This window comes from Trichosurus vulpecula, chromosome 4 (genome assembly GCF_011100635.1).
Source record: "Trichosurus vulpecula isolate mTriVul1 chromosome 4, mTriVul1.pri, whole genome shotgun sequence".
NCBI classification, from domain to species: Eukaryota; Metazoa; Chordata; class Mammalia; order Diprotodontia; family Phalangeridae; genus Trichosurus; species Trichosurus vulpecula.
The window spans coordinates 119,838,879-119,865,381 of record NC_050576.1 but is presented as its reverse complement, the minus strand read 5'-3'; the positions used below and the strand labels follow the sequence as shown (position 1 = coordinate 119,865,381).

Here is a 26,503-nt window from a genome sequence, read left to right as displayed (position 1 = left end):
ATTCTTCCATCTTCCCAGAATGTCCCCTCAATTATTAGGCTTGTTCTGTCTGGTCCCTGAAAGCAGAACTAGGAGAACTGAATGAATGTTGACTAGAGGCAAGGGAAACCTTCTTACAATTAGAAGTATCCCAAGGTGAAATGTCTATCTCAGTAGATAGTAGGTTCATATTCCCTAGGGTATTTAAAGCAAAGGCTGGATGTTTGCTTGTTACAATTATTTTAGGGGAGATTCTTATTCAGGTACAGCGTGAACTAAACGGGCTTTGAGTTCCCTGTCTACTCTGAGATTCTAAATCTTGTGTATGATGCCTGTGCTGTGTAGAGGGAGTGAGCCACAAGTCAAGTAAGTTCTTGTCAATGTGCCATTTATCATAAGCTCTAAATCTGTTCAAGGCTCCTGTTGCTGAGCAGGGAAGCCCAGCCTTTCTCTTTTTCATCAGTTATCGTGATTTCAGTAACCCTTTTCTGCCATTCTACAAAGAATAAAATCTGTTCAAAGTCCTTTCATTCACAATCTTTAAGCACTTGTTACAGGAGAGTCAATACCAACTGAATGAGAAGTGGAAGTGGAAGAATCAAGAATTTGGCTTTAGGAGACCTATACAGAAGAATACATAGTACAAAGGTTATTTTTATTTAAATACACAATGAAGAATCATCTTTTAAGAAACAGCCAAAACATTTTTCTTCTTTTTAAAAATCTCACATCCTTCTGCCTTTTTCTCATTTGCATTTACCAATCAACAGTTATTTATTAAGCACCTACTGGGTGTCAGGAACTAGCGATATGTATGCTATTAATATAAAAGAGATTATTTATACCCATCGATTTCTGTCACCAACTTTCCATACCCTACTCTACAAACATTTCCAGCTAAACAAACATACCCTGCAAGCTCCCCCCACACACCACAAAACCTGCAAAATAGCTAATAATGAAACCTTTTCATCATTATATTTTTAAAAATCTCTGTAGAACTAATTCGATTGTTCTTGAGGCCTCACTTCTTTTTGGTCTCCTTAGTCACTGACTTTGCAAGTTTCATACTTCCTAAACATCATAAAACCTTTCTTGGTTCCCCTAAAATAATCTCTTACTCCTGGAATGTCCAACATCTCTCTAACTCTCCTATGCCCTTACTTGTCGTTGTGTTTATCCTTCATTATCCAAGAGGACCATGACATCAGGGAAATGATGACATGACTTGCAGTTGACTTTGATTTGAGTGAGAGAGGGCTGTGTAAGGTCACCAGCCTCACTTTTTCCTCCATAGCCATCTGGGTCCAGTGGCCAGATATTCACCAGGATGACTGGAGATGGCTCAGGATGCATTGCAAGACCCTGGCCCTTTCAGCCTAAGGTCTTTTTCAGGTTCGCCTATGCTCTTACTTGTAGTTTATCTGAATGAATTCCTCATCACCTCCTACCTCCAACAGATATTAAATGCTTGAGGGCTATTTGCTTTTTCACCTTCATATGTTACTTAGTACAATGTCATATATATATATATATATATATATATATGTATATATGAATCTCTATCTGTCTATCTATCTATCTATCGGTCTGGACCTGTGATTTAATCAATATGAGGAACTTCTGGTATAGAAACTTGTTCCACTGATGTAACTTGACAACTTATGTAAATTATAATCTTTGATGCACTTAGGGCATGGAAAATTAAGTCACTACACAACTAATCTGTGACAGAGACTACATTCAAACTCAGTTTTCCATTTCACATATTTAACTTTTTCAAATTTGTTGAATTTAATATTATGAAATATATTTTGAGATGTGACTGTAGTTTGTGTTTTGATTATATTATTCTTCTCATTATGAGCCTTCAGTGGTACCTACCTACAAATTACATCAAATTTAATCTGCTTATTAGGTTCTTCAATACCTAGCAATTGCCTATCCAATAGTTACTTTTCTGATTTTAGGTTTCTTAATGCAAGGGTTATGTCTTAATTCTTTTCAATAGATAATCGGCAGAGGCAATGTGGTATAGTGGATAGTGATCCAGAAACACTTGGATTCAAATCCTGCCTCTGACAAATAGTGGGTGTTGTGGCCTTGTTAAGTCATATAACTTCTCTGTATTCTAGGCAACTCTCTAAGACTATACTGAAGAGAAGATGCTTGTTTGCTTTGGTGGAAGTTCCCAATGCCAGTTCAATCATAGGTCCAGTTGTTAATATTTTGTATCCAGAACCACAAAGACCACCTTAGATTTTAATTTTTTTTCTTTGACTTCCTTTACCATGCCTGGGGCATGAGTATTAACTTTTTTGGGGGGATAGATCTCTTTGGCAGTCTGGTAAATGGACTCCTTTTCAAAATGACATTTTCAAATGCAAAAAAATAAAATACATAAAATTACATATAAAATTAATTATGTTGAAATACAGTTATAGACAGACAGACATATAGATAGATAATTCATGTGGACCCCAGGTTAATAACTCTTAGCCTAGTATGTTCATAGAGAACAGTTAGTCAATGTTGTTGAATGAGATGTATTTATATAATTTGAAATGGGGCATTTTTAGTAGAAAGATAAGAATTGGGTTTTTTGTGGAACTGAATTAACTAGAAAATTTCAACTCTCCACTTTGGTTAGTGTGTGGAACAAATCCAAACACAAAAAAGGTTTTGCCCAGAGTATACCTATCTCTTTAAAAGCATGTGTGAAAATTGACAGCCAGCTCCCTCTTCCCTATTTATAGGAGTCTTCTTGCCCAGAGGCAAACAGACAAAGAAACAAAAAAGTACAGCTTCTGGCTCATATTTGTGAACCTCGCCAAGAAAAACAATCCTCAGCTCAGTAGACTGTAATTTATTACAAATAGGTTATTAGAAATGATCAGGAAACCAGACTGGAGGACAGTCGTCTGAGAATGATGTCAGCCCAAGGAGCCTTTCCATCAGAGCCTTTTGTTCTGTCTCACCTGCCTAAGAGTAAAGGGAGAAATGAAGGCGTCTTATCCCTCATTATCACAACCTACTGCAGTGGCATCTTCCTTCGTGTTTCCTTTATGTCTAAGTTATCCTTAGTCTGTCTCATCTAGGCTCCGTCTCTCATATACCTTTCCCTTAGTCCCTTGCCTGTGGAATGTCCTAGGATCTCTTCCTCCCTCCATCCATTATCCTTCTTCTTGGCCTTGTGCCTGTCTTTGGTGTCATTAAATCACCAAAAAGAGAAGGGAAAAGGGGATATTTTGTAATCGTATAAAATAGTAGGTGAACTGCTTAATAATTGGTGTTTTCTCAAAATTTTCAACATTAATGATTTTTTGTTTCAGAGTTAAAGGGTCTGTCATTGTTTCTTTAAATAACAATAATGCACCATATTCCCATATACAAGTGCTTCTTCTGTTTATGAGGTTGAAAATTCTGAATAATTCTTCTATCATTGTAAAAAGAACCCATAAAAAGTGCACGCCTTGTATTTTGTAAGGATTTTCCCTTCCTTCCCCGTTACTTCCCTTCATCCTTCCATTCCCTTGCCTTCATCCCTCTGTTCCCTTCCCCTCCCTTCCCTTCTTTCCTCCCTTCCCTTCCCATCCCCCTCCCTTCCCCTTTCCTCTTCCTTTCCCCATTTCCCCTTCCCCCTCCTTTCCATCAAAAACACCAAGTGTCTGTCCTCCGTGCCCACAGTGCTATATGAGGTACTATCTTAGGTGGACAACAAGTTGATCTTCTCCCTTTTCTTGAGGATAATATAGTCTAATGTAGGGAAAATTAATGATATGAGAAAGCTTAGAAAGAAAGTGTAAAAAAGTGCAGATTACTGAAGTACACACTATGTACCCTTTGTCCTAAGGTTATGCAGTATAATATAATATTATGGGCCACTTTATTTCATTGATGTATCTTACTGAATGGAGTTTTGAAGAAGGGAAAGACATGGGCTGTTGAAGAGGAGGAACAAAGGATTACTGTAAGCAAGAAATATGAGAAGTAAAACAGTTTGTAACAAACACCAAGACATTATCTGGAACTACTGCTCCAGACCTACCTCTTGCAGCAAGTTGACTGAAGATTTGAGATTAGATTTTGGTGGTGGTTAATTCTTGCAAAGCAGGAAGAGGAATAGGTTATAAGTTAAGGTATCAAGGAGGAGCAAAAAAGTAATGAAACTCAGACTGGATGAAGCTTTCTTTTTCATTAACATGATGGTCAGGACTCTGATTTTCCTGGAGTAGAAAAGCTGAGCCAGCACCTTGGAGCAAGGACTGCTCAATGGCAAAGAATAAGGCAGCCTCATACCCCATGCTATCTCTGGCATACCTCATTGCTCTTCAGGCATCTGTGGAGTACAGCACCCCCCACCCCAGGTCTACCTAATGTGGGTTGTTACTGAGGCAGAACCTTAGCAATGGTTCTAAACATGGGATACCAGATGACAGGAAGGGACCCAGGAACCACCTGGGCTGTCCCAAACTACTTTTTACATTTGTTCACGTCTGGATTTCAGATGAACTTAGGGGAAAAAAATCTGTCACTTAATAAATAACAAGAAGTGTTATGATACATTAAATTATCTAAGAGGCAAGAACAGCTTTTTAATTTTCTAATGGCGGGATTAAATAAGATGATAGATGATAAAAATTGTTCAGTTTACACCAAGAGTAAAAAGAAAATCATCTCCTGCTTATTGCTTCATTTTGTAAATTGAGATCAATGGAATTCTCCCAACAACAGCATGAAATCAATCGTAAGATAGCATATAATTCATGAATGGTATTGTAAATTATAGTTTGTGTGACAGTAATCGGTGAGGTTTCCATGCGCTGGGGTGCATTTCCTTGTAACTAACACATCTCTAGATAATGCTTGTAGATCCATTTCTGATGCATCTTGGAGCAATCTGATTTTCATGTCCACAACTCCCTCTGTTTGATCTTATGCAAATGATGCAATCAAGCAAATGGAAAACAAGATGTCGGTGCTAGGGGGCTCTGACAAACCATGGCCTTGTGTTTTCAGGATGTCTTCTCTCCCCCTCTGCCGTTCACACCACTCAGATTCATGTACACACCTACAGTTGTTTGAATCATGACATTGCCCTTGAAAGGCGTAATCTCGTTCATAGAGAAATATTATCAAATCATTTAGAGTAAGCCAAGAGTACACAAATTTCATTGTATCCTCCTTTGCTTTTAATTTTAAGTTGGTGATTTTGTTTAAGGTTACAGTCCCCAGGAAATTTCTATTCTTCTCTTCTATCACCCTTTCTCCTTCCTCTTCGTTAGTATGTTCTCTTATCAAATGGATTTAATCTCCTCTCCTGTTATCGTTCTTATTCCTCTTTTTTTTATACCCACTGTAGCTAGTCCCCTCTACTCCCAACCTGCTAAATCTTGCTCTCTTTTCCTCTGAATTCACTTTCTTTCTTCACTGATCACTTTATCGTGTTTCACAACGGACTTCTCAATCTACCCACCTGTGTTGAATCCTACATTCTTAGCATCCTCCCACCTCATAGTCTGCGCTCTATTTTCCTGTTTCCATATCTTATTATTCAAAGGCACAAGTGACATTTCATTTTCTGGTGGAAACACATTTATAATCAGTCTTGAGGGGCATACTACAACTGTATGATGACTCTAATGTAAAACAAGAAATAGTTTTGTTAAAAGTTGTTTTTACATGCAACTGGGAAATAAGATATACAGGCAATGGTATATAGAAATTTATCTTGCCCTACAGGAAAATAGAAGGGAAGGGGATAAGAGAAGGGTGGGGGGTGATAGAAGGGAGGGCAGATTGGGGGAAGGGGTTATCAGATTGCACACTGTCTTGGATTGGGGGGAGGGAAGAGATGGGGAGAAAATTTGGAACTCAAAATCTTGTGGAAGTAAATGTTGAAAACTAAAAATAAATTAATTTTAAAAACTTTGTTGAACAAGCTTTCTACCTACTAGTGTTTCTTACCTATAGATTTAAAATAAAAACCCTAATGTGATATTCTAAGTTTTGGTTTATGTTTGTTAAACTATCTGTGATTTAGCATTAAAAGCAAAACAAACCCCAAATGTTTAAAGAGGACCTACTATGTGCTATGTGATGAGAATATGTAGAACTGTCTGTCCTTTGCATCTCATTCGTGGTCTCTGATTTGAAGTTTAGCTCTTAATTGAAAAAAAAAAGACATTGTTTGAGATGAATAATTATCATTTGCCAGCAGGACATGATAGTGTGACTATGTGAGAAAAGACCAATGTGGACTTCAAAGTCCAGCACTCTATGCACTCTGCCCCATTTTTGTTGTTGTTAAGTCATTTTTCGGTTGTGTTTGACTTCCCATGACCCCATTTGGGGTTCTCTTGGCAAGTGGTTTACCGTTTCCTTCTCCGGCTCATTTTACAGATGAGGAAACTATGGCAAACAGAGTTAAGTGACTTGCCTAAGGTCACATAGCTAGTAAGTGTCTGAGACCAGATTTGAATTCATAAAGATGTGTTCTATCCACTGTGCCACCTAGCTGCCTCCAAATTTTTAACACTTTTAAGAGCTTTATAAATATGTTGTCATCTTTATTCCTCTCTTTAATATTATATCTCCTCCGGTTGGATTGAAGGGCCATAAGGGCAGGAATTGTAAGCTTTTCACTCTATCCCCAGTGCTTACTTAGCACAGAGAATAGATAGAGTAGGCTTTTTAGTAAATCGACTTGAAAAGTGACACAGTGGATAAAGTTACTGAGCTGGGAGTCAAGAAGACTTGAGTTCAGATCTAGCTTCAGACACTTACTAGCCCTGTGACCCTGGGCAAGTTACTCTGTTTGCCTCAGTTTCCTCATCTATAAAATGGGGATAATAAAAAATGCCTACCTCCCAGGGCTGTTGTGAGGACAAATGAGATAATAAGTGTCAAGCACTCAGTTTGGTGGCTGGCGCATAGTAAGTGTTATACAAATGTTAGCTATTATTATCATCAAAAAGTTGTTGAAAGCACTTTTTGGTAGTTTTGGGAGCCAGACAGGGGACTAAGCATCTGAGAAGGCACATAGAGCACCATTTGTGTGTTTGGGATATGGGGAGGTGGCAGTGATGGAAGCAGGAGACTGGGGTATTGAATGTACACTTTACCTCGCTCATCACAGTATTTGCCTCTAGCTAATAACATGTGTAGGGCCAGCAATCTTCCTCACTTACAGTCTTCCTTAAATAATAGTTTTTCCCCTTAGAAGCATTTGAAGTCACTGTCCCCCAGGGCTCTTTGATGTAAAAAGCTCTGTTTTTAGCATTTGGGGCTACACAGTGCCCACATGCAAAGGAAGACACCATTGTTCTGCCTGCTTCATGCCCACGTGGCACATCTGTCGCTGTCACTTCCCAGCAGTTTCTGACTATGCCACATTGCTTTCTATTGGATTTTGGAGTGCCCTTGCAATATTTCCTTTCTCCACCTTGCTTGCAGGTATCCCCCTTTATCTTTGTGTACTGGAAAGAATAGTTACATTTGTGGGGTTTCTTAAAATGCACCAAGATCCTTTTCTGTGATAACACCCTTTAGTTTCATAGTACTTGAATTTATGTAAAAATATATTTTTTGTTATTTTTCTGCTCCTGGTGACCTATATGTTTAACCAATTAATTTGATTTTACATGAAAATCAAAGCATTCTTTTCTTATTTTACCTTTGTTATCAGCGTAATGTGAAATCTATTTGCCTGAATTAGGTTGCATTCCATTAATCTTTTTATATGTGAAATTGTAATGGTTCAAGGTTAATGGGATTTAAGCATATTTGTACTTAAATTGTGGATACATTATTTCAGAAATATTCTGGGACATGAAAATATGCGTTAGCACTGAAGTATAAATGACACTTATGTCTCTGGTGCTGTTTTTTTTTCAGCTTAAATTAAATGCCTTTAATAAGATACTTGAATATAAAAATATATAATTATTGACCTAAAATTTTAAACAAAGCTTAAATTAGCATGTAGAAAATTTGGAAACTAATTTTGCCTTAAGAATTTGCTTGTGCTAAACTTTGTTGCATAGGCAAGAAGTGTGAGATTTGACTTTGTTACACAGTTTACTTAAGGATAAGATTTAAATTTCTTGAGGAAAATTTGTCTAGAATTAAATCCTACAGCAGAGCAACTTATTAGTCAAGGTTATTTTTTTTTCTTCTCCTTCCATCATCCTCTCATTTGCTTTCTTCCTTTCCTTTCTTTTCTTTTATTTGCTTCTCCTTCCTGTTCCTTTTCCATTCCCCTCATTTTCACTCTTCCCTCTTCCCCCCCCCAACCCTTTCTCCATCATTCAATTTAGACTAATTTATCACCTAAGAATTGCCCAGGGTCCTGAGAGTTTCAGAGAAAACTAGCTGCTATCATTATCTGCCTTTTATAGATGAGGGAGCTAAGGATTATGGTGAGTGACTTGTCCAGGGTCATACAACCGGTGAGTATCTGGGGTAGGATTAGAACCCAGGTTATCCTGACTCCAAGTCCAGAACTCTATCCATTATACTACCTGTCTGCCTGGTGGGTACACAAACTCTTTTGTATTCCAAGGAATTCACATTTATAAACCCTTCTAGTTACTGAATGTAATCAGTGCAGTTTCTTTTTGTTCAGGCAATTTAGCCCAGGGTTAAAGGCACTAAGTCAAATAACTTAGAGTTACAGGTGACATTCAGATTTCAAAGCTTTAGGCAAAGCCTGGCTGTGAGACTGGCTTTTAATATACAAGGCAGTTTTCCAGGATACTAAAACAGACAAGAAATCAGAGGTAAAGTTTCTCTCCTAATTCTTTTACGGGTAGTACTCGAGTAAGGGAAGACCTTTCTCCTTTGTCAAAGAATCCATCTCTAAAGCTAGTCTTCCATCTCAAACTTCTTGGATAGTTATAATCAGCTTTTCATGCTACCCTAGGTCAGGCTGGAGTGGAGGGGTGGGGGAAGGTGAGAGACAGAGACCGACAGAGGGAGAGACAGAGAGGCATACTTTTCTTCTTCCACATGTTTTATCAATATGCCACTCTTCTATCAAATTTCAGTCTTTTTCTTTAAAACCTTGTACTACCATTGTAGTCTTCAGCTTATATGAAGATGAGCTGTATCCAATTCATTTTGTTCCTTCATGGTTATACTAAATATAAAGATACATAAATATAGATAGATATAGTTATAGATAACTATGTGTAATACAGTATGTTATTAAAATAGATCCTACATAATGCATATGTAATAGGTAAATATATTTAACATAATATATGAATAATAAACTATTTTATGTGACTATGTGACATATTCATAACATAAAATAGAGTATACATAATAAAATTATGCTATAAAATATGGTATATTTTATAATTATATTTAATATTATAAATATAATCTATCATGTAATATGCATATAATATAGTATATTGGCAATATATTATATATCAAATGTACAATATAATATGTCATATTGTATATGAAGTTGCATTATACACAGCTTTTATAGTTAATATACTATTTTATATATAGTTATATGATATATTGTACAATATACATATAAATGTGAATCATTAAATTCTACTTACTGAAAGTGGTCCAATAGTTGTATTTATATATACATATGGTTATATAGAACTATATATAATAATAAAATAGATAGATCTATTCTATATTTTATATATCAATGTTTTCTCCTCTGGAAAATGAGCTGGAGAAGAAAATGGCAAACCACTCCAGTATCTTTGCCAAGAAAACCCCAAATGGGCACAGAAAGAGTCAGACATGACTGAAAATGATTGAACAATAACATAATATATTATTAATATACTATATTAAATATAGTTCTATCTCTCTATCTATCTATCATTGTCATTTCTACTTTTCAGCCACTTACTTTTAGTAGGTAGAGTTTAATTATCCACTAATCTGTGGGACTAGATGGCATGGTGGGCTTGGAGTCAGAAAGACCTATGTTTGAATCTGGCCTCAGACCTTTACTAATTTTTTGACCCTGGGAAAGTCACTCAGCTTCTCAGGCTCAAGTTTCTTCTTCTCTAAAATAGGAATAATGATAGCACTTCACCGATTGGTGAGGATGAAATGAAGTCATGTATGTAAAACGCTTTGCTAAACTTTAAAGTGCTATCTGGTTGTTATTTACCAAAAAAAGGACTAATTTCTGGGAAATCCCCCCAAACCCTCGCACTCAGTTCTCAGGAGTTGCTCACTCTGTCACACTGCTTTCCCTCTCCCTGCCTGAGTGCAGTTAATGGGTGTGGATTTGCCCAATCAAAAATGCCTTTTGAGTCTCTACTTACTGGAATAGTGGAAACCCACTATTTTCCACCTTGTAATAGCTATTTCATTGAGCCTTTGCCATCTGACCTTGGCATAATGGAGTCTGCTTCTCCCCACCCCAACCATATGATCTGACAGACGTATTTGAATCATGCATACAACATTTCTCTTTTTTCATAGACATTTAATAAAAGGAAGAAATTACATATGTATATATATACATATGTATATATATACATATATACATATGTATATATATACATATATATGTATATAATAGAACATCTTCTTTGCCTTTGTGTACCTACCTGTAGCTTGCCCTAGACTTAGGCTGACCCCAACCAATATATTAGTATATTTTAAACCTAAGATTTCTAGAAAAGACAAATTAAGTTACATTATCCCTAAGATGGTGCAGTGGATAGAGTGCTGGGCCTGGAGTCAGAAAGACCTGAGTTCAAATTTGGCCTCAGTCATTTACTAGCTGTGTGACCCTGGACAGATCACTCTATTTGTCTCTCTCTTTCCTCATCTATAAAATGAACTCAAGAAGGAAATGGCGAACCACTCCTGTATCTTTGCCAGGAAACCCGTCCCCTCCCCCCCAAAAAAATGTCATGAAGAATCTGACAGGACTGAAAAAGACTAAACAGCAGCAAGCCTCATCAGAGCTGCTCCTCCCGGGGACCAGCCAAAGCCAAAAGAAATAGAATAGCTAATAGCAGGTTAATGTTTGTAAAGCACATTGCATATGTAATCTCATTTAATCCTCACAACAACCCTGTTATCATGCCTACTTTCATAGAACAGGAAACTGCTAGAGGTTAAGTGACTTGCCCAGAATTACTCTATGAGGATGTATCTGAGACAGAATTTGAATCCGCATCTTTCTTGACATTTGGAGTTCAACCTGTGCAACCTAGCTGTTAGCACTCACATAGTACTTTTCAACTTACAACTCCCTGGGCAGTAGATGCTTTAAAAATACTGAAGATCCTCTATTTCTATTCTAACTATATTGTAGGTAAGATTTACATAGAATTTTGTGATTTACAAAGTCCATAAACCCTGTATGTGGATAACATCAGCACCTTTTGCATGTGAAGCAGGTTCAGCAAAATTAATTGATTTCTCTGTGATCAGAATACACAAATGTTGAAAACAGGATTTGAATACCAGTCCCCTCTCCACCCCAACTCCAAGCTGTCACTCTTACCCCAGTACCATAAACTATCTCTCCACCCCGCTCCCAACTTCTTCATCAGCTTTTTGGGGAGGGAACATTTTGCCTCATAAGTTCGATGAACACAGAATTGACTTAACTATTTAGAATAATAGTCATGACCATCAAGAAACCAATCAAGTTTGTAAGATAAGGCGTCAAACCAATAGTTTGTCTGATTTAACTATCCATGGAGCAGCTACAAGGTACTCAAGAGAAACCAACCTCTGCATTTTATGATTCTTTGAAATTCACTCTACAAGTACCAGATATTCAGAAGTTGTGTTTCTACCAGCTGAGAAGCCTGAATAAAAACTACCCTGTTCAATAAATTCTGGTTTCATTTTTTTCCCTAGATTTAGCAGTGTTTACACCACATCAGTTTCTGCTCACTGCATGCACGCTTGTTGGCTGTACAAACAGTTCCCAGGTCACCTTGTTTACAGCACAGCTGCCACCAGATAACATTGATGCCCCCATCTTGACCGTGTTGGATTCTAGAACTATCTATGTACAGTAAGTAGAAATGTTCTGTTTCTTGACAATCGACACATACCAGTTTATGCAAGAATCCTAGTGAGTTCAATCAGGGAAAGGGTTTGTGACATAAAATTAAATTTATTGTGATTAAATGCATAGAAGTGATTAGTTTAGTGGTTCTGTGAACCTTTGATTATCACTTGCCAACTTAATTTCCATTTTTGTCTTTATGCAATCAGGCTAAACTACATATGTGCACAGCCTCTGTGCAAACTTCAATAAAAGAAAAACTTGCAGGTTTTGTGACTTGTTTTCCTTTCTTATCTTAGTTGCATTTTTTTTCAGAGTTTTGAATGTCTGTAGCACAATTAATGTTGTAAGAAAAATAGGAAGCATTATCTTATCTTTCCATTATGCCTAAAAACAAAAATCAAATATTTCCATGGAATCATAAAATTCTCACTGGCATACGCAAATACTCTAAAGTTGTACAGGAGGTGCTGATTTGCACTAGAAGAGTGAGTTATTTCATCTGGGAGCTCCCTATACCAATGAAATCACAGGTGCAGGCTGGCCCTGATACCTGTTCACAGAATCTCCGAATTGGCAGGGATTGCAAATATCCTTCAGCCTAGCCTGTACCTCCATCGGGAATCATCTCTTCAGCATCAACAAGTTGTCATAAAGCCTTCTTTTACTTATGTTAATGACATCATGAGTACTTTCACTGGCTTCTTGTTTTCCCACTATAATCTATTTAAGCTCATCTGCCTGGCTTTCAGGACCTTATAGGACACAATCCAGACCTTCCTCCTCTAATCAGATTTTATTGCTCATCATCCTCACTTTTCTTCAACCTATAGTAACTTTAGGGCCAGTTTTCTCATTGTCCCAACTGTCATGTGCATCACTGCCTTTGTTCTTTCTGTTATCCTAACCTGGAATGATTTCTTCCTCTTCCACCTGCCTATCCAAATCCTACCCAACCTTCAATGTCTATCTAAAGCCTCACTCCTTTCTAGCCTTCTCTGACTATTCTAGCCCACACCGATTTCCCCTTTCCTCTGATCCCCAAAAGCACTTTGAATATATGAATATATATGATAATTTAACATTTAATTTTATATGATCTTGAGCTGTTAGCTACAGTAATTATTTCACATGTGTTAGTAGCCTCGTTTCCCCAAATAGATGAAGAGCTCCTTAACATCAGAAACCATGTCTTATATATTTGTGTCCTCAACATCATCAAACATAGTACTGGGTGCCTAGCGATCGGTCGATCAATAAACGTTATAAGTGCCCACTAGGCACTGTGCTAAGTGACGGGGATATAAAAAGAGGCAAAAAAATAGTCCCTGCCCTCAAGAAGATTACAGTCTAATAGGAGAGAAAAATATATACAAATCAAGCTACGTGCAGGATAAATAGGGAATAGTTAACTGAGGGAAGACATTAGAATTTGTTAAAATTAATTTATTTCTAGTTTTTAACATTCACTTTCACAAGATTTTGAGTTCCAAATTTTCTCCCCATCTCTCCCCTCCCCCCACCCCAAGACTGTGCATTCTGATTACCCCTTTCCCCAATCTGCCCCACCTCTCACCCCGCCTACCTTCTCTTATCCCCTTCCCTTCTATTTTCCTATAGGGCAAGATAGATTTCTATACCTCATTGGAAGGCACTAGAATTAAGAGGAGATGGGGAAGACTTTTGTAGAAGATGGGATTTTAGTTGGAAATTAAAGGAAACCAGGGAGCTCCATAGTCCTAGTGGAGGAGGGAAAGTATTCCAGGCATCAACATAGGGGTTCGTTTAAAAAAAATTGCTGATTAAGCACTTCTGGTTTTTCAATTGTTTTTTTAATCACTTGATATACAAGTACACATTTGCCTGTGCTCTTTAAAATCTTCCCATTTTGCCAGTCAGGATGGCACATGCCTATAGTGCCTGCTTATGGGTTGGCTGAGGCCGGTGGATCACTTGAACTTGGGATGTTTGCCTTGTAGTGGGGTTAAAGCCAATCCAGTTTCATCACCAATATGGTGAGAGTCTGGGAGTAGGGGACCTCCAGGCAATCTAAGGAGAGGCAATGCAGCCCATGTCTGAAGTGGAGCAGCTCTAAGCTTCTGTGCTGATCCGCAATGAGATCCTGCCTGTGAGATGCTGAAGCGTTCCCAGCCTCCATGGGCTAGGGAGACACAGTCTGAAACAAACAACCCCCTAAAACCAAAACATACAAACAACAGCAGCAACAGTGAAACCTTCCCATTTCATTGATAAAGTTAATGATTAATGACAGTAATGCTGCATTTCTCTTTTTCCAGGTGGAAACAGCCAGAGAAATTAAATGGAATTCTGGAACGTTATATACTATATGTGGCAGAGCATGAGCAAAATGTTACAGTTTGGAATGTGGTCTATAACAGTACAGAACTTTTCCAGGATCACGCCATACACCACCTCTTTCCTGGTACCAGATACCTGATAAAGCTGGCAGTAAGTTTTCCTGATTTCCCCTTTGCTTCCTTCATTCTAAAATAAAAGGCTGCAAGAGTATCACAATTCTCATTTTTAAATCACTTCCTACCCTAAATATAAGGGCTGTTGATCCATTTCACATATATTCATTTCCTGTTATGCCAAATGGCAAAATAAAAATCTGAATCAGTAGGTTTTTCCAAGTCTAATTTGGGATTATCAGAAATTATTTCACTTTTCTTATTTGTAGGATGCCATAATTGTGGACAGCATTTTCCAAAATGCCTAGATTAATAAGGTCATTTCCCTGTGGAGCTTGTATTCATTTGAAAAACAATTCAGAGTATGAAAATTTAGATCTTATTTTTTTAAATGAAGGTTTAAATAAGCCCCAAACATTTTAGATTATTTTTATAGTATAGCTCCCATTACATTTCTATCTCAATAGAACAGTCACTTCTTTCAGAAAACCACAGCGACTAATAAATGTTTAGTGCTTTAAAGCACACACACACACACACACACACACACGCACACATGCACACACGCTTTTTAAAAATGCAAAATAGCAGGTTTTTAAAAAGGTCTTTTAAAAGACCTTGATATCTTTGTGGAATTTCAGGGTAGTGTTTCCTTTTGTTTTTTTAATATGAAATATAGTACTTTTTAAGTTTAATAGCACATCTGAAAATAACTGAATATAAATATGAGATTGTCCCTATTTGTTTTAAACACGCTCTTCATTTTATAGCAATACCTATATAAGGATATTTGCTTTGATAAATGCCATAGAAAATATTCTGCTCTTGATTATGAATAAATTTACATTTATGTAGACACTGTGTATGCATTCATTTTACTTAACATGCTCTTGAATGCTCTAAATATTATACCACAAGAAAATAAACTATATTCAACTATTGTTAACTGTCTGACTTGAAATCCCCAAACAAGGGCATTCACAGACATCATTTGAAAACCTGGATTTAAGTTATTCACTGTGCCTAGGCATTAAAACACAACTTGGGAAATTGAAATACTCAAGGCCTCTTTGATTGTTTAGTGCTTCCCTACCTGCAGAGTGAAAAGTGAATTAACTAGATATTTAAAAGCTAATACAGAAATCTACACAATTTACAATACAACATTAATTTCAGTATACAGTAAAGCCTCAATTAGCTGGTAACCAACTGAGCAGAATTAAACAGAAATTTCTCAGCACTCTGTTTTCATTAGAAAGAGAGAATGGACAACAAAAGAAGCTGATATGATAGCTATTTGGAAAAAAGCAAATTTCAGAGTGTATCCTCAGGGGTCAACATAGAGTCAGAGCAATCTTCTTTACCTTCTATGTCTGTAAAACCATGTGATAAAAGACAGCATGATTTAGTGGAAGAACGTGGCTGAGAGTTAAGAAATCAGTGTACTAGGATGACTTTGATTATACCACTTAATTGACTAAGTTTATTTTTTTCTGCAAAATGAGGACATTGGTCTAAATCATCTTTCAGGTTTCTTTCTACTTTAAGACTCTTGGATATTCAGAACAATGACAATAGTACACTTAATAATTAAAAAATCAGAACAGTACAGTTAATAATAAAAAATCAGCTATCATATATTCGTATGCTAATAGTTGTGAAGGGCATAATAGATTTTAACAATAACAGATTTATATAACATTTTACAGTTTCAAAGATGCTTTAAATACATTATCTCACTTAAATCTAACAACAACCTGTGAGGTATTAACTATAGGTGTTATTATCTCTATTTTACAGATGAGGAAACAGGTTTTTAGAGGTTAAGTAGCTTGGCTTGGTCACTGTACTAAATAAAATATATTACAAACTTTAGAAATATTTTCATCAACTCATATGATCTCAGAGTGAGTAGGGATCTTGGACACCTTCTAATCCAGTCACTCCCTATGTGAGCCAGGTACCTTCTCTATACCACCCCTCTTTATGTGACTTCTCTAGAATCTTAAGCCAGGAGATTCTTCTTCTGACCTCTAAGAACTTTAACAAAAACATCTCTTTTCTAAAATGCAGACTATTCATAGTTTTATTCTTTTTTCCTCAGATAATCAGTAAGGTGTGGTAATCCTTTTCTCTTATGATTCTAAATGTTTTTACCCTGACAACCAATTCCAATTTATTGGTCAGAAGCAAGTGCAAAATTATTGTTCCCTTCATTGCTGCTTTTACCTTTAAATAAATGAAATTATTATCAAGGCAAATCAAAATATGGGCCAGGTTATAGCATCACTGAATCTTGGAGTTAGAATGGATCTCATACCTGAAAATGAATTGGCTTTACTTTGACCTCAACAAAAAAATCATCTAGACTTTGCCTAATGATTAATAATTAAGAAGGCCCCTCAAGGAAGCCCATACTTGTTTTTTGATAACTCTAAATGATAGGTAGTTTTTCCTTATATAACACTCCCATACATACACACACACATATATACACATACATACATATATACACACATATGTGTGTATGCATATATGTGTGTATAATCTTTGTAATTTCTACTAGTTTCTCCTTGTTCTACCTTCTGAGGTATGGCAAAACAAATCTATTCCTTCTTCTTTTCAATATTTGAAGATAATCACCATGTTCCTTCCTTCCCCCACTCCCATCCCAGCATGAACAAAATTCTACTGATTTCTTTATCCTCCAAACTACTTAGTTTCCCCCTTTTTTCTCAACATCTACCATGGTCCAGGGACTCCTATCCATTCCAACTGTTGTCTGGATACTATCCGGTTTATCAACATCTTCCTCAAAATGCAACACCCAGACCTGAACAAAATGTTTTTAATGTGGTCTGATCACTACAGAGTATGTGGGATTGTCACCTCCCTCATTATTTACCTTGTTCTCTGAACAAAATCTCAGGTTTATATATTACACTGTTGATTCATATTAACTTTGCAGTCCTCAGAATTTCCCAGATTTAAAAAAAAATGAAATTGTTTTCTGCCAATTTTTTTTCCAGTTTGTACTAATAAAGTTGATTTTTTGGTACCCAAATTAAAAACTTTACATCCGTCCCTATGATGTAACTTATTAACTTGTCCTTAGTTGTGAACATAGGTTCAAATTTTGGTTCCTGATTTTGTCATAGTGTGTGATATATATGTGCATATATATATATATATATATATATATATATATATATATATATATATATATAATAAACATTCCATTTGTATCTTTGTTGAAATTACTGATAAAAATTCAGAAGGCGAAGCACTGATCCTAGAATACTCCGTGTCAATATTGATTGATTAATGAATTGATTCTGGTCATCCAACTAGTTTCAAATTCACCAAACTATGACTTTCTCATCCATCTCTCTATATTTTCTACAAGAATAACATGAGAGATATTGTTAAATGCTTTGATAAATCTTAACTAAAATATAGCTACATTTCCCTGATCTACCAGTGTTTTGAGTCTCTCAAAAAGAAAATAAGGTTCATCTGGCAGGACCTGTTCTTATGAAGTTATGGGAGGATGGGGAGGGAATAAGCATTTTTCTAGCACCTACTATATACCAGGCACTGCGCTAAGTGCTTTTTATAAATATCATCTCATTTGATCCTTACAACCACTTTGTGAGATACATGCCATTATCATTTCCACTTTACAGTTAAGGAAACTGAGACAAATAGTACAGAAGTGACACAGTTCATGAGTATCCAAGGCAAGATATGAACTCAGGTCTTCTTGATTCTAGGCCCAGCACTCTAATCCACTGTGAATTTATGGTAGCACTTTGAAACTGCTGCATCCTTTTTTAGATATTTGCTAATCATTACTTTTTTAAAAATTGATTTTATGACATAATTATGTCATCTTAGATAATAGCTATGATTACCTGCTTCTAGTCATTTGAAGATTTCATAACCTATGTCTTCATCCAAATTATTACTAACAATGATAGCTGTTGAGAAGAACAGGACCAAAGAAAGATCCCTATGGAACTCCACTAGAGACATCTTTCCTGATTGACATTAATCTCTCAATCACCAACATTCTAGTCTAGTCATTCAACCACTTCTGAATCTACAAATCTTTCTCAATGTCATTCTATTTCTTTCCATTTTCCCATGAGATATTATGTAAGATTTTGGTTGGTAAATATTGAAACAAAAAAAGAGTTTTCAGAAAAATAACTCATCAAAATATTTGGATCTACAAAAATTCTGGTTAATAGAGATTTTGCCATATATATGCATGTATCTCTATGTATGTATATATCACAGGTTCAGTCTGTAGACCAATTTGTGGCTTCTAAAATTAGCAGATTAGTAAATTAACTCAATAGGATTATCTTTATCAGTAGGTTCTTAGAACATTAATAGCATTTGGGGAAAAATATCAAAGGCAAACTTGGATGCAATAAACAGAAATGTACTGTGTCACTTTTTTAGGTCCAATATATAAAGTTTAAAGTGGTAATAGCATTGAAGAAAGACAATTATCAGTTTAATAATACTAGAATTAGAGAAAATATGTGCAAACACTTGCATCATCAACATTCGTATGCACACTTCTATTGTGTCACCTTCTATTAGTTTTAATTTTAAAAATAATAATAGCATTTACATAGCACTTCAAGATTTGCAAACCATTTTACATGTTATCTTATTTGATAGATGTCTCATCCCATCTTATTTTCCTTTTTTCTTGTTGTTTCTATGTTACCATACTGAATGGTGACATCATCTACCTAATTCTGGGTCAATGCTGGCTAACTCTCCTTCGAGGTTATGTAGTGGGACACAGACAAGTCACATAAGGTGAAGAGGAATGTGTGTGCTGCCATTTGAGCCTTGGCATACCATGTTAATTAGTCATGAGTCCATTGGTAATATTGAAGTATTTGACAAATTAGGACAGCTTGAAGGTATTTTTCATCATTCATGATGAATTCAAGACACCTGATCCAGATGAACTACATCTTTAAGCAATGAAACAACCAATATGATTGCCAAACTTTTGTCCGTGTTATTTGAAAGATCATGAAGAATAGGAGAGGCATCATGGGATTGTAGAAAGGCAAATATTACTTCAATTTTCCAAAACTGAAAGGGAAAAATATTTGCAAACTATAGTCCACTGAGCTTGACTTTAATTCCTGGGAAAATACTAGATCAAATTAGTAAAGAAATAGTTAGTGAATGTTTTGAAATATAAATAAGTATCCCAAAGAGTTCACATAGCATCACAAAGAACAAGTCAAGTTAGACAAACCCAGTTCTTTTTTGGGCAGGGTAACTAAGTTAGTAGGCCAGGGGAATGCTATAGATATAATTGCCCAGATTTGGAATATTTGGGACATTTAGTGAAGTATTTCATGTTGTGGTAGGTAAGGAGTAGAATCATAGGAACTGGATATCATTAAGTACATGAGCTGGAATTCAGGCTAAATCCCTTACCTTCCGTCTGGAGGGAAGATACTTTTCTGGGGAAGGCTATTGCCTTCCCCTCAGGACCTCTTCAGACCTGACGGACTAACTGTGCAGGTTACCTCCAATGGGGTTTATTGAGTCAGCTTTGAAAGGCCAAGAAGCCATGTTGAATGTAGTAAGGTAGCTTGATTTGAATAACATACTCCAAATATTCTATCTGTGCTTGTAACAATAAGGCAATAAGTACAACATCAATGATAATCGTGAATATGCCTATGTATTTCTGTATCACAAGGTATGAGAGACTCTCCATAAAGAACGTAAAAGAAATATAACATTTTTTAGACATCAGAAAATCATATCCCAAACCAAATGTTCAGCTCCCACAGCCAGTCAGCCTACTTTATCGTTAAAGTAGGTCAAATTGGCTATAGTGTTGAATGTGTAAAGGGGAGTAATGTATGATTAGTCTGGAGAATCAGATTCTGGCTTTACACATCAGAGGAGTTTATGTTTTAAGAACAATGGGGAGTTATTGAGGCTTCTGTACCAGAAGAGTGACATAGTAGTACGTATTAAGAATAAATAAATCTATCAGCTGTGTGGAAGATGAGCTGTATAGGAGAAACTGAGCACATGAGACCAATAAGAGATCATTGTGATAGTCTAGGTCTAGGTTTAGAAGGCAATTCCATTTACTGGGTATTCTCTGTACATGTTATGGTTTCCTCTAAAAAGACTATTTTTGAATGAATTAATGAAAAAAACAATAACCCATGTATTAAAGATTCACTTTGTGCCAAGCACTGTGATAAGTACTGGGGACACAAATAGAAAAGGCAAGACAGTTCCTGCCCTTAACGAACTTATATTTTAATAGGGAAAGACAACATTTGTAGGAGTGTGGTGGTCAGAGAAGGCTATTTGATCAGGGAAGCCAGAAGGGTAGTGAGTGGAGTCATAAAGCGGTTGAAAGAGATGTTCTTTCTGGGAAGGGCAGTGTTGAATTGATTACTGCTCCCAGAGCAAGATGTAGAAAGAAAGCAGGGTCATTGAAGGTTCACCAATAGGAACCCCAGGAACCCAGGGCATTTAGTGGAATGCTCTGCTGGAGGTAGAGCCTAGAGCACAGGAACACTGTGGGAAGATGGCCATGCTAAAATTTCCTTTATCTTAGATGTGCATTTGTCAGGTTGGTTACTAGTCCACTTACCTCTAATCATAGATAGATGTAGAAGAATGCTTGTTAACTTCCGGGTTTCTCTAGTTATCTCAGGCTATGTTATGACCTTATCTTTCTTTTTTAAGTCATGGAGCAAAATCTTAGAGTATTTAAAAGTATATTCTATTCCAAACAGAATAATAGTTTACTTAGGAGTCAGTCAGTGGAAAAGAGGAAAATTGGGGGGTTCATTAAAGAATTATCACTGTCATAATATTTAACCACAGTTCTTAGCCCTGGTGGAACTCTGGCACATTCAACTTTCTCCCCTCCCAGTTCCCCTCCCATCCCCCAACCCCCCCCCCCCAAAAAAACCTAGTAAGTTAGAAAATAAAAGTATTAGAATTTTAATCCTTTTGGTTAGTCTTTGAACCTTTCTCCATGATAATTCAACTTTGCTATATGATCTCTTTTCCTTCTTAACTTCCTGGTTGACTTCCAGCACATTGAGACTATAGTTTGGAGGAGGTTTTTTTTAAATCAGCTGATAGTAATTTAAGCTACTGGAGGACATGCCCTGAAGCTTTGGAGGTGATTAGGTGTGCAATAAGAGTTTGGCGACATGATCAATTGATTCTTCTTTATTTGCAAAGATTTCATCCCCAGGAGAAGACAAGTTTATCTCTTACATGTATATGGGTATGCCATAGCTAAGAATTAGAGAAAGCCCACGGAGGTTAATTAGGGCCCCAATCTCTGTGCAGTTTAATGCCCAGACCAAAATTTAACCCATCTCAAACTTATTAAAGTCTGATGAAAAAATATTCTGATGGTCTATGAAATTCCTGTATTGTTACCATACGGAAAAGAGAGTAGGCAGTTTTATTGTATGATCTGTTGAAAAAAAAAATCTCATTACTTCCAGTTATGTTGCAGCTCTATGATGAAAAATAGTTTTGTGCTCTAATGAAAAAGTCACCAATTAAGAGAGAGCTATATTTCCCTTATTTTGTTTGGGTGAGTGAGGGTAGCCACAAAATTCTTCTGTGTTAGAAGCATTAACAAATGAAGGCTAAAGAATCAAATTGTGGCAGAGAGAGAGAGAGAGAGAGAGAGAGAGAGAGAGAGAGATACACACACATAAGTGTTTTGATTTTTAAAACATTGCTTATTTGCTTTAAAAAATAGTTAGCATTTGTACATCTTCTATGGTTTTTTTTGCTTCATTTTCTTAATTTTTGTTCAAATTTAAGTAAATGCTTTAGTGATTTGAAATTATTGTCATAAATTGTAATTAACTCCTAGGGAGTGCTTGAATACAAGCTTAAACATGGTTTTTGAATATATTGATCATAAGTGTATATATTTGCTGCTATTTCTTGGTCAGTATATTTAAAAGAATCATTTAACATACATTGAAATTTACTACAGAAATGCTTATTCAAATGATTAAATAATGGAATTATTTCCTCAATACATCAACTTATTTTTAATACATTTTAGCTTATTATATGAGTACATTCACAGGGTGAGTTTCTGAGGTTTTTTTACACTTTAATTATCCCTGGCAGGATGAGCACTTTAGTAGGCAAGAGTTTGTCATTGTGATCATTTTAAGTTTGTTAGCCATGTGTTGGATTTAATCTCATCTAGCACCTGAAACTCAAAAGATTCGACCCCTTTATCCATTAAAGATGCACTCAACAATTTTTATGTATTGATTTATGATAAATAATGTTTTATTCATTTTTCACATTTTATGTAAACTCTAATAACATGGTCACTCTACTGGAAATTAAAAGGAATTCTCTTAGGCCTTTCAGTTTTCTATAAAGTGAATTTGTTTGCTCTAAAGTTGCACTGCATAGAGTTTGGGGTACTCTTTTCTTGCATGGTCTGAGTAAAGTTTAATCTCTTACCAATAAACACAAGGTAATTTCAGCAATGATATGTAAACAGTAATGATATGTGATATATGCATGTATAATTTATAGATGTCTGGTCCATGTCTTAAAATAACAAAACAGAAAACCTCAAAAGCCAAACTTAAACATTGAACCACAATCATTTTCAGAGTCACCAGGAATGGAATTATGGTTAACTTCAGGTATTTGTTGTCTAGCATAAGTTGAAACATCAAATGAAAGATCTCCTTTATCAATTTTCATTTGACCAGTTGGGGCATGGAGCACAATGCATTTATTTGCTTTTCTTTGGTCTTTTAAGGCTTGTACAGGAGGGGGATGCAAAATAAGTGAGATCAGTATGGCTTTAACTGATGAGACTGTCCCAGAAGGTGTTCCCGCTCCTAAAGCCCAATCCTATTCATCTGACTCTTTTAACATCTCCTGGACTAAGCCTGAATATCCGAATGGTAAGTGAACTCTTTTAGCCTCAAGTTAAAAAGATGATTAGTAAAGGTAAATTAATATTCTAAATGGCAGCTTATATGTGGTGCTTAATTTTTAATGATCATTTTAGCACATAAAATACCTGAGATAGTATCATTGTCTGTAGTTGGAGATTGTGGTTTTCAGGCTGACACATGATTTCAGTGGCTCAAAAGTGCTCCCTTTTGATAGTTCTTGTGTATTGCATCTCATTGTTTCTTTGCCAGAAAGGAGGAAAAAAAACTGAAAAGAACAAATGAAGACTCTCTGAGGATGCTGATGGAAGAATGACATTGTCTTACAAATCCATTCTGTTTGGGAAAAAAATCAGGTTTTTTATGGTGAAAGGGGGAAGGAAGTTTACTCACACATGGATGTTGTATAGCTGTCTCTATCTATTTCCATTTAAAACATTTACCTTAAAAAATCATTCGAAATTCTTTTAGATTGCAATAATACAACTCTTAAAACTGGAAAAAAGATCCATATGTTATATTTTATATATTTATATGATTAGGGTTTTTTTTACAGTGAATTGGGGAAGGAAATTTATTCACACATGGATTTTGGATAGCTGACTATTTCCATTTAAAACATTTACTTAAAAAAAGATCATTTGAAATTCTCTTAGATTGCAATAATACAACTATTAAAACTAGAAAAAAAAGGTCCATGTGTTATATTTTTAGTCATTAAATACATGTATTGATATTTGCTCTGAAGTGGAATCATATATTTTTCTAAGAAATTATTGAATTGGTATGGTTTCTCTTTGAAGACTTCAGATAATCAAACCAGCCTGTTAAGTTGTCAACTTAAAAAAAAGAATGTATTACAAATTTGAGGAAAATGTTTTTTTTCAAAGTTTATTAGAAGTTGTGCCATCATTATGACAAGATAATATTGTTTCAAATTGCTAGAATTTTTGGAACCAGGTAGATTAATTTTTTCCCAGCTCACAATTTAGTATTAGCATTTTTGAAGTGAGCATGTACACAGAAATGACTTTTTTAACATCACCAAAATAATCTTAAATAACTTACTAGAAAATTGATAAAGTATCTTGTAGCATTGCCCAAAAAGGAAGAAATAAAAAACTGGTATTTTATTATTTAGTCTTATGTTTACTATGGTTTTAATTAATCCAGCCATCCCAGTTTAATTAAGCTCAGTGGCAAATACGACAGATATATTTAGGGACACTGAGAGAGCTCAAATAATTAGAATGAATGATTGTAACCACTGTTGAAGTTACTTTCTATTTTATTACAAATTTCTCATAAGACATAAATGAGTGATCATTTGCTACAAATATTAAATAATGAATTTTTCCCCACTCTACTTGCGTAGAAATCTGAGCAATAGAGAGCAGTGAAAATGGAGATTATAGTCTCTTACTCTATTGCCCTATATTCAACCAGCATGAATACTAATGGAGTTGGGATGCCCTGGAATTCTTCCTTCCAACTCCATTTGTACCACTCGCTCTAGCAAATTAATTCCCTATTCCCCCCAACCCCTAAACACAATTCTACCTCTAATGTGAAAGTAATTCTATCATTTCAAAGGATTATACATTTTAATTTCAATTTAAAGTCTTTGTTTCTTCCATTGAAGGTCATTAAATGCCTATTAAAAGTATGATCTTTGGGCAGCTAGGATTTTGAAGAAGAAACAAGGTAATAGTCCTGTAGACTTTGTAATAGTCTGGTCCACTTGGCCTTTAACAAAATCCAGGCATTCACTGGGATGTATTTTTTTTTACTTTGAAGAAACATTAATTTAATAGGAAAAAATAAAATATCATTATATTTAATTTATTTTTTCATTTATTTCTTGTCTTTCTACAAATTGTCCATTTTTATTCTCTAATTATGGAGAATAATATTTGATTGAATAATGCATACTTTTATAAGAATATTTGTATATGTATTGATCCTTGTGTTTGACAATATATATCCAGACTCCACTTCCTGCGATGCCAGCTAAAGGGGCAGGAGCTTTTTCTGTTTTGTTTGCAGTCCTTTCAATGGTTTTTGATACAAATTCTCTTTGAGATTGTATACCTTCCTTTTGGAAAATTGGACTTAGAGATTCTGGGCTCTATTTTCTGTTGTATGCTTAGGTCAGAGTTAATAGGGCCAGGCAGATAAAGATTCAGGTGACAGCAACTCAGTCTTCCACTTTCTGAATTCATTTGTGGAGGGTAGTAAATTTGAAGAGAAGAGTAGCTTCCATCTTTAGATGATCAAGAAGGCCTTCTTTTAATGACTACCACATATAAAATCACCAATTTCAATCAACCATTTCGATTTTAATTAACCATTAAAAATAATGGAAGTATCGGGTATACAAAATAAACTAAAAGGACTTGAGGCCAAGCAGTTCTATTTTACAAGGCAAAAATGTACAGATGTGCCTCATCCTCTCGCTCTGACTTATAGCTTTCCTGTGGGATGGAAGGAATTATGAGTAGAGGAAAGCAGAAGAAAGAAACAAGGAAAGAAAAAGTTCTTGATCAGGGAAATGGTCACATTTAACGCATATTGCTTCCTAAAGACAAATGGGTTTTCTGAAATTAGGAATAGGATAGGAACTGGGCCTATAGTTTCAGTGGTACACAGGGAACTACCAAATGAAGAAACTCCCCATTATTGAGGCGAATTATCATCTTCTCTGCAATTAAATAAAATACAATAGAGCTTAGATAATGTTAATATGTGGTTTTCTAAGTCCAGATGTGGCCCCTATTTCTTTTTGAGTTTGACACCATTGGCCTAGAGTATTGCAAAGTTATATGACTTGCCTAGAGTGATGCAGCTGCTGTATGTCAGAGAGAACTTGGTCTTCCTGCCAACGAAGTTACCTCACTTTGCTGCCTCTTCCCACCCTTCCCCACCCCCGAAATCACTTTAATCTCTGATAATAACTTCTTGAAGGCAGTTAGGTAACACCGTGGATAGAGTGCCCAGCCTGGAGTCAGGAAGGCCCATCTTCCTGAGTTCAAATCTGGGCTTGGATTAGCCAGCTGATGCCGGGCAAGTCACTTAACTCTGTTTGCCTCAGT

General features: G+C 35.8%; 1 protein-coding gene across 1 annotated transcript in view; it reads left to right on the top strand.

Annotated features, from left to right (window-relative positions):
* USH2A (usherin) overlaps positions 1 to 26,503 on the top strand; it is a 991,863-nt gene that overhangs the window by 470,681 nt on the left and 494,679 nt on the right. The window contains exons 32-34 of the mRNA XM_036755334.1: positions 11,848 to 12,007; positions 14,299 to 14,470; positions 23,273 to 23,420. Coding sequence (XP_036611229.1) covers positions 11,848 to 12,007; positions 14,299 to 14,470; positions 23,273 to 23,420 — 480 coding nt within the window. The remainder of the gene's footprint in view (positions 1 to 11,847; positions 12,008 to 14,298; positions 14,471 to 23,272; positions 23,421 to 26,503) is intronic.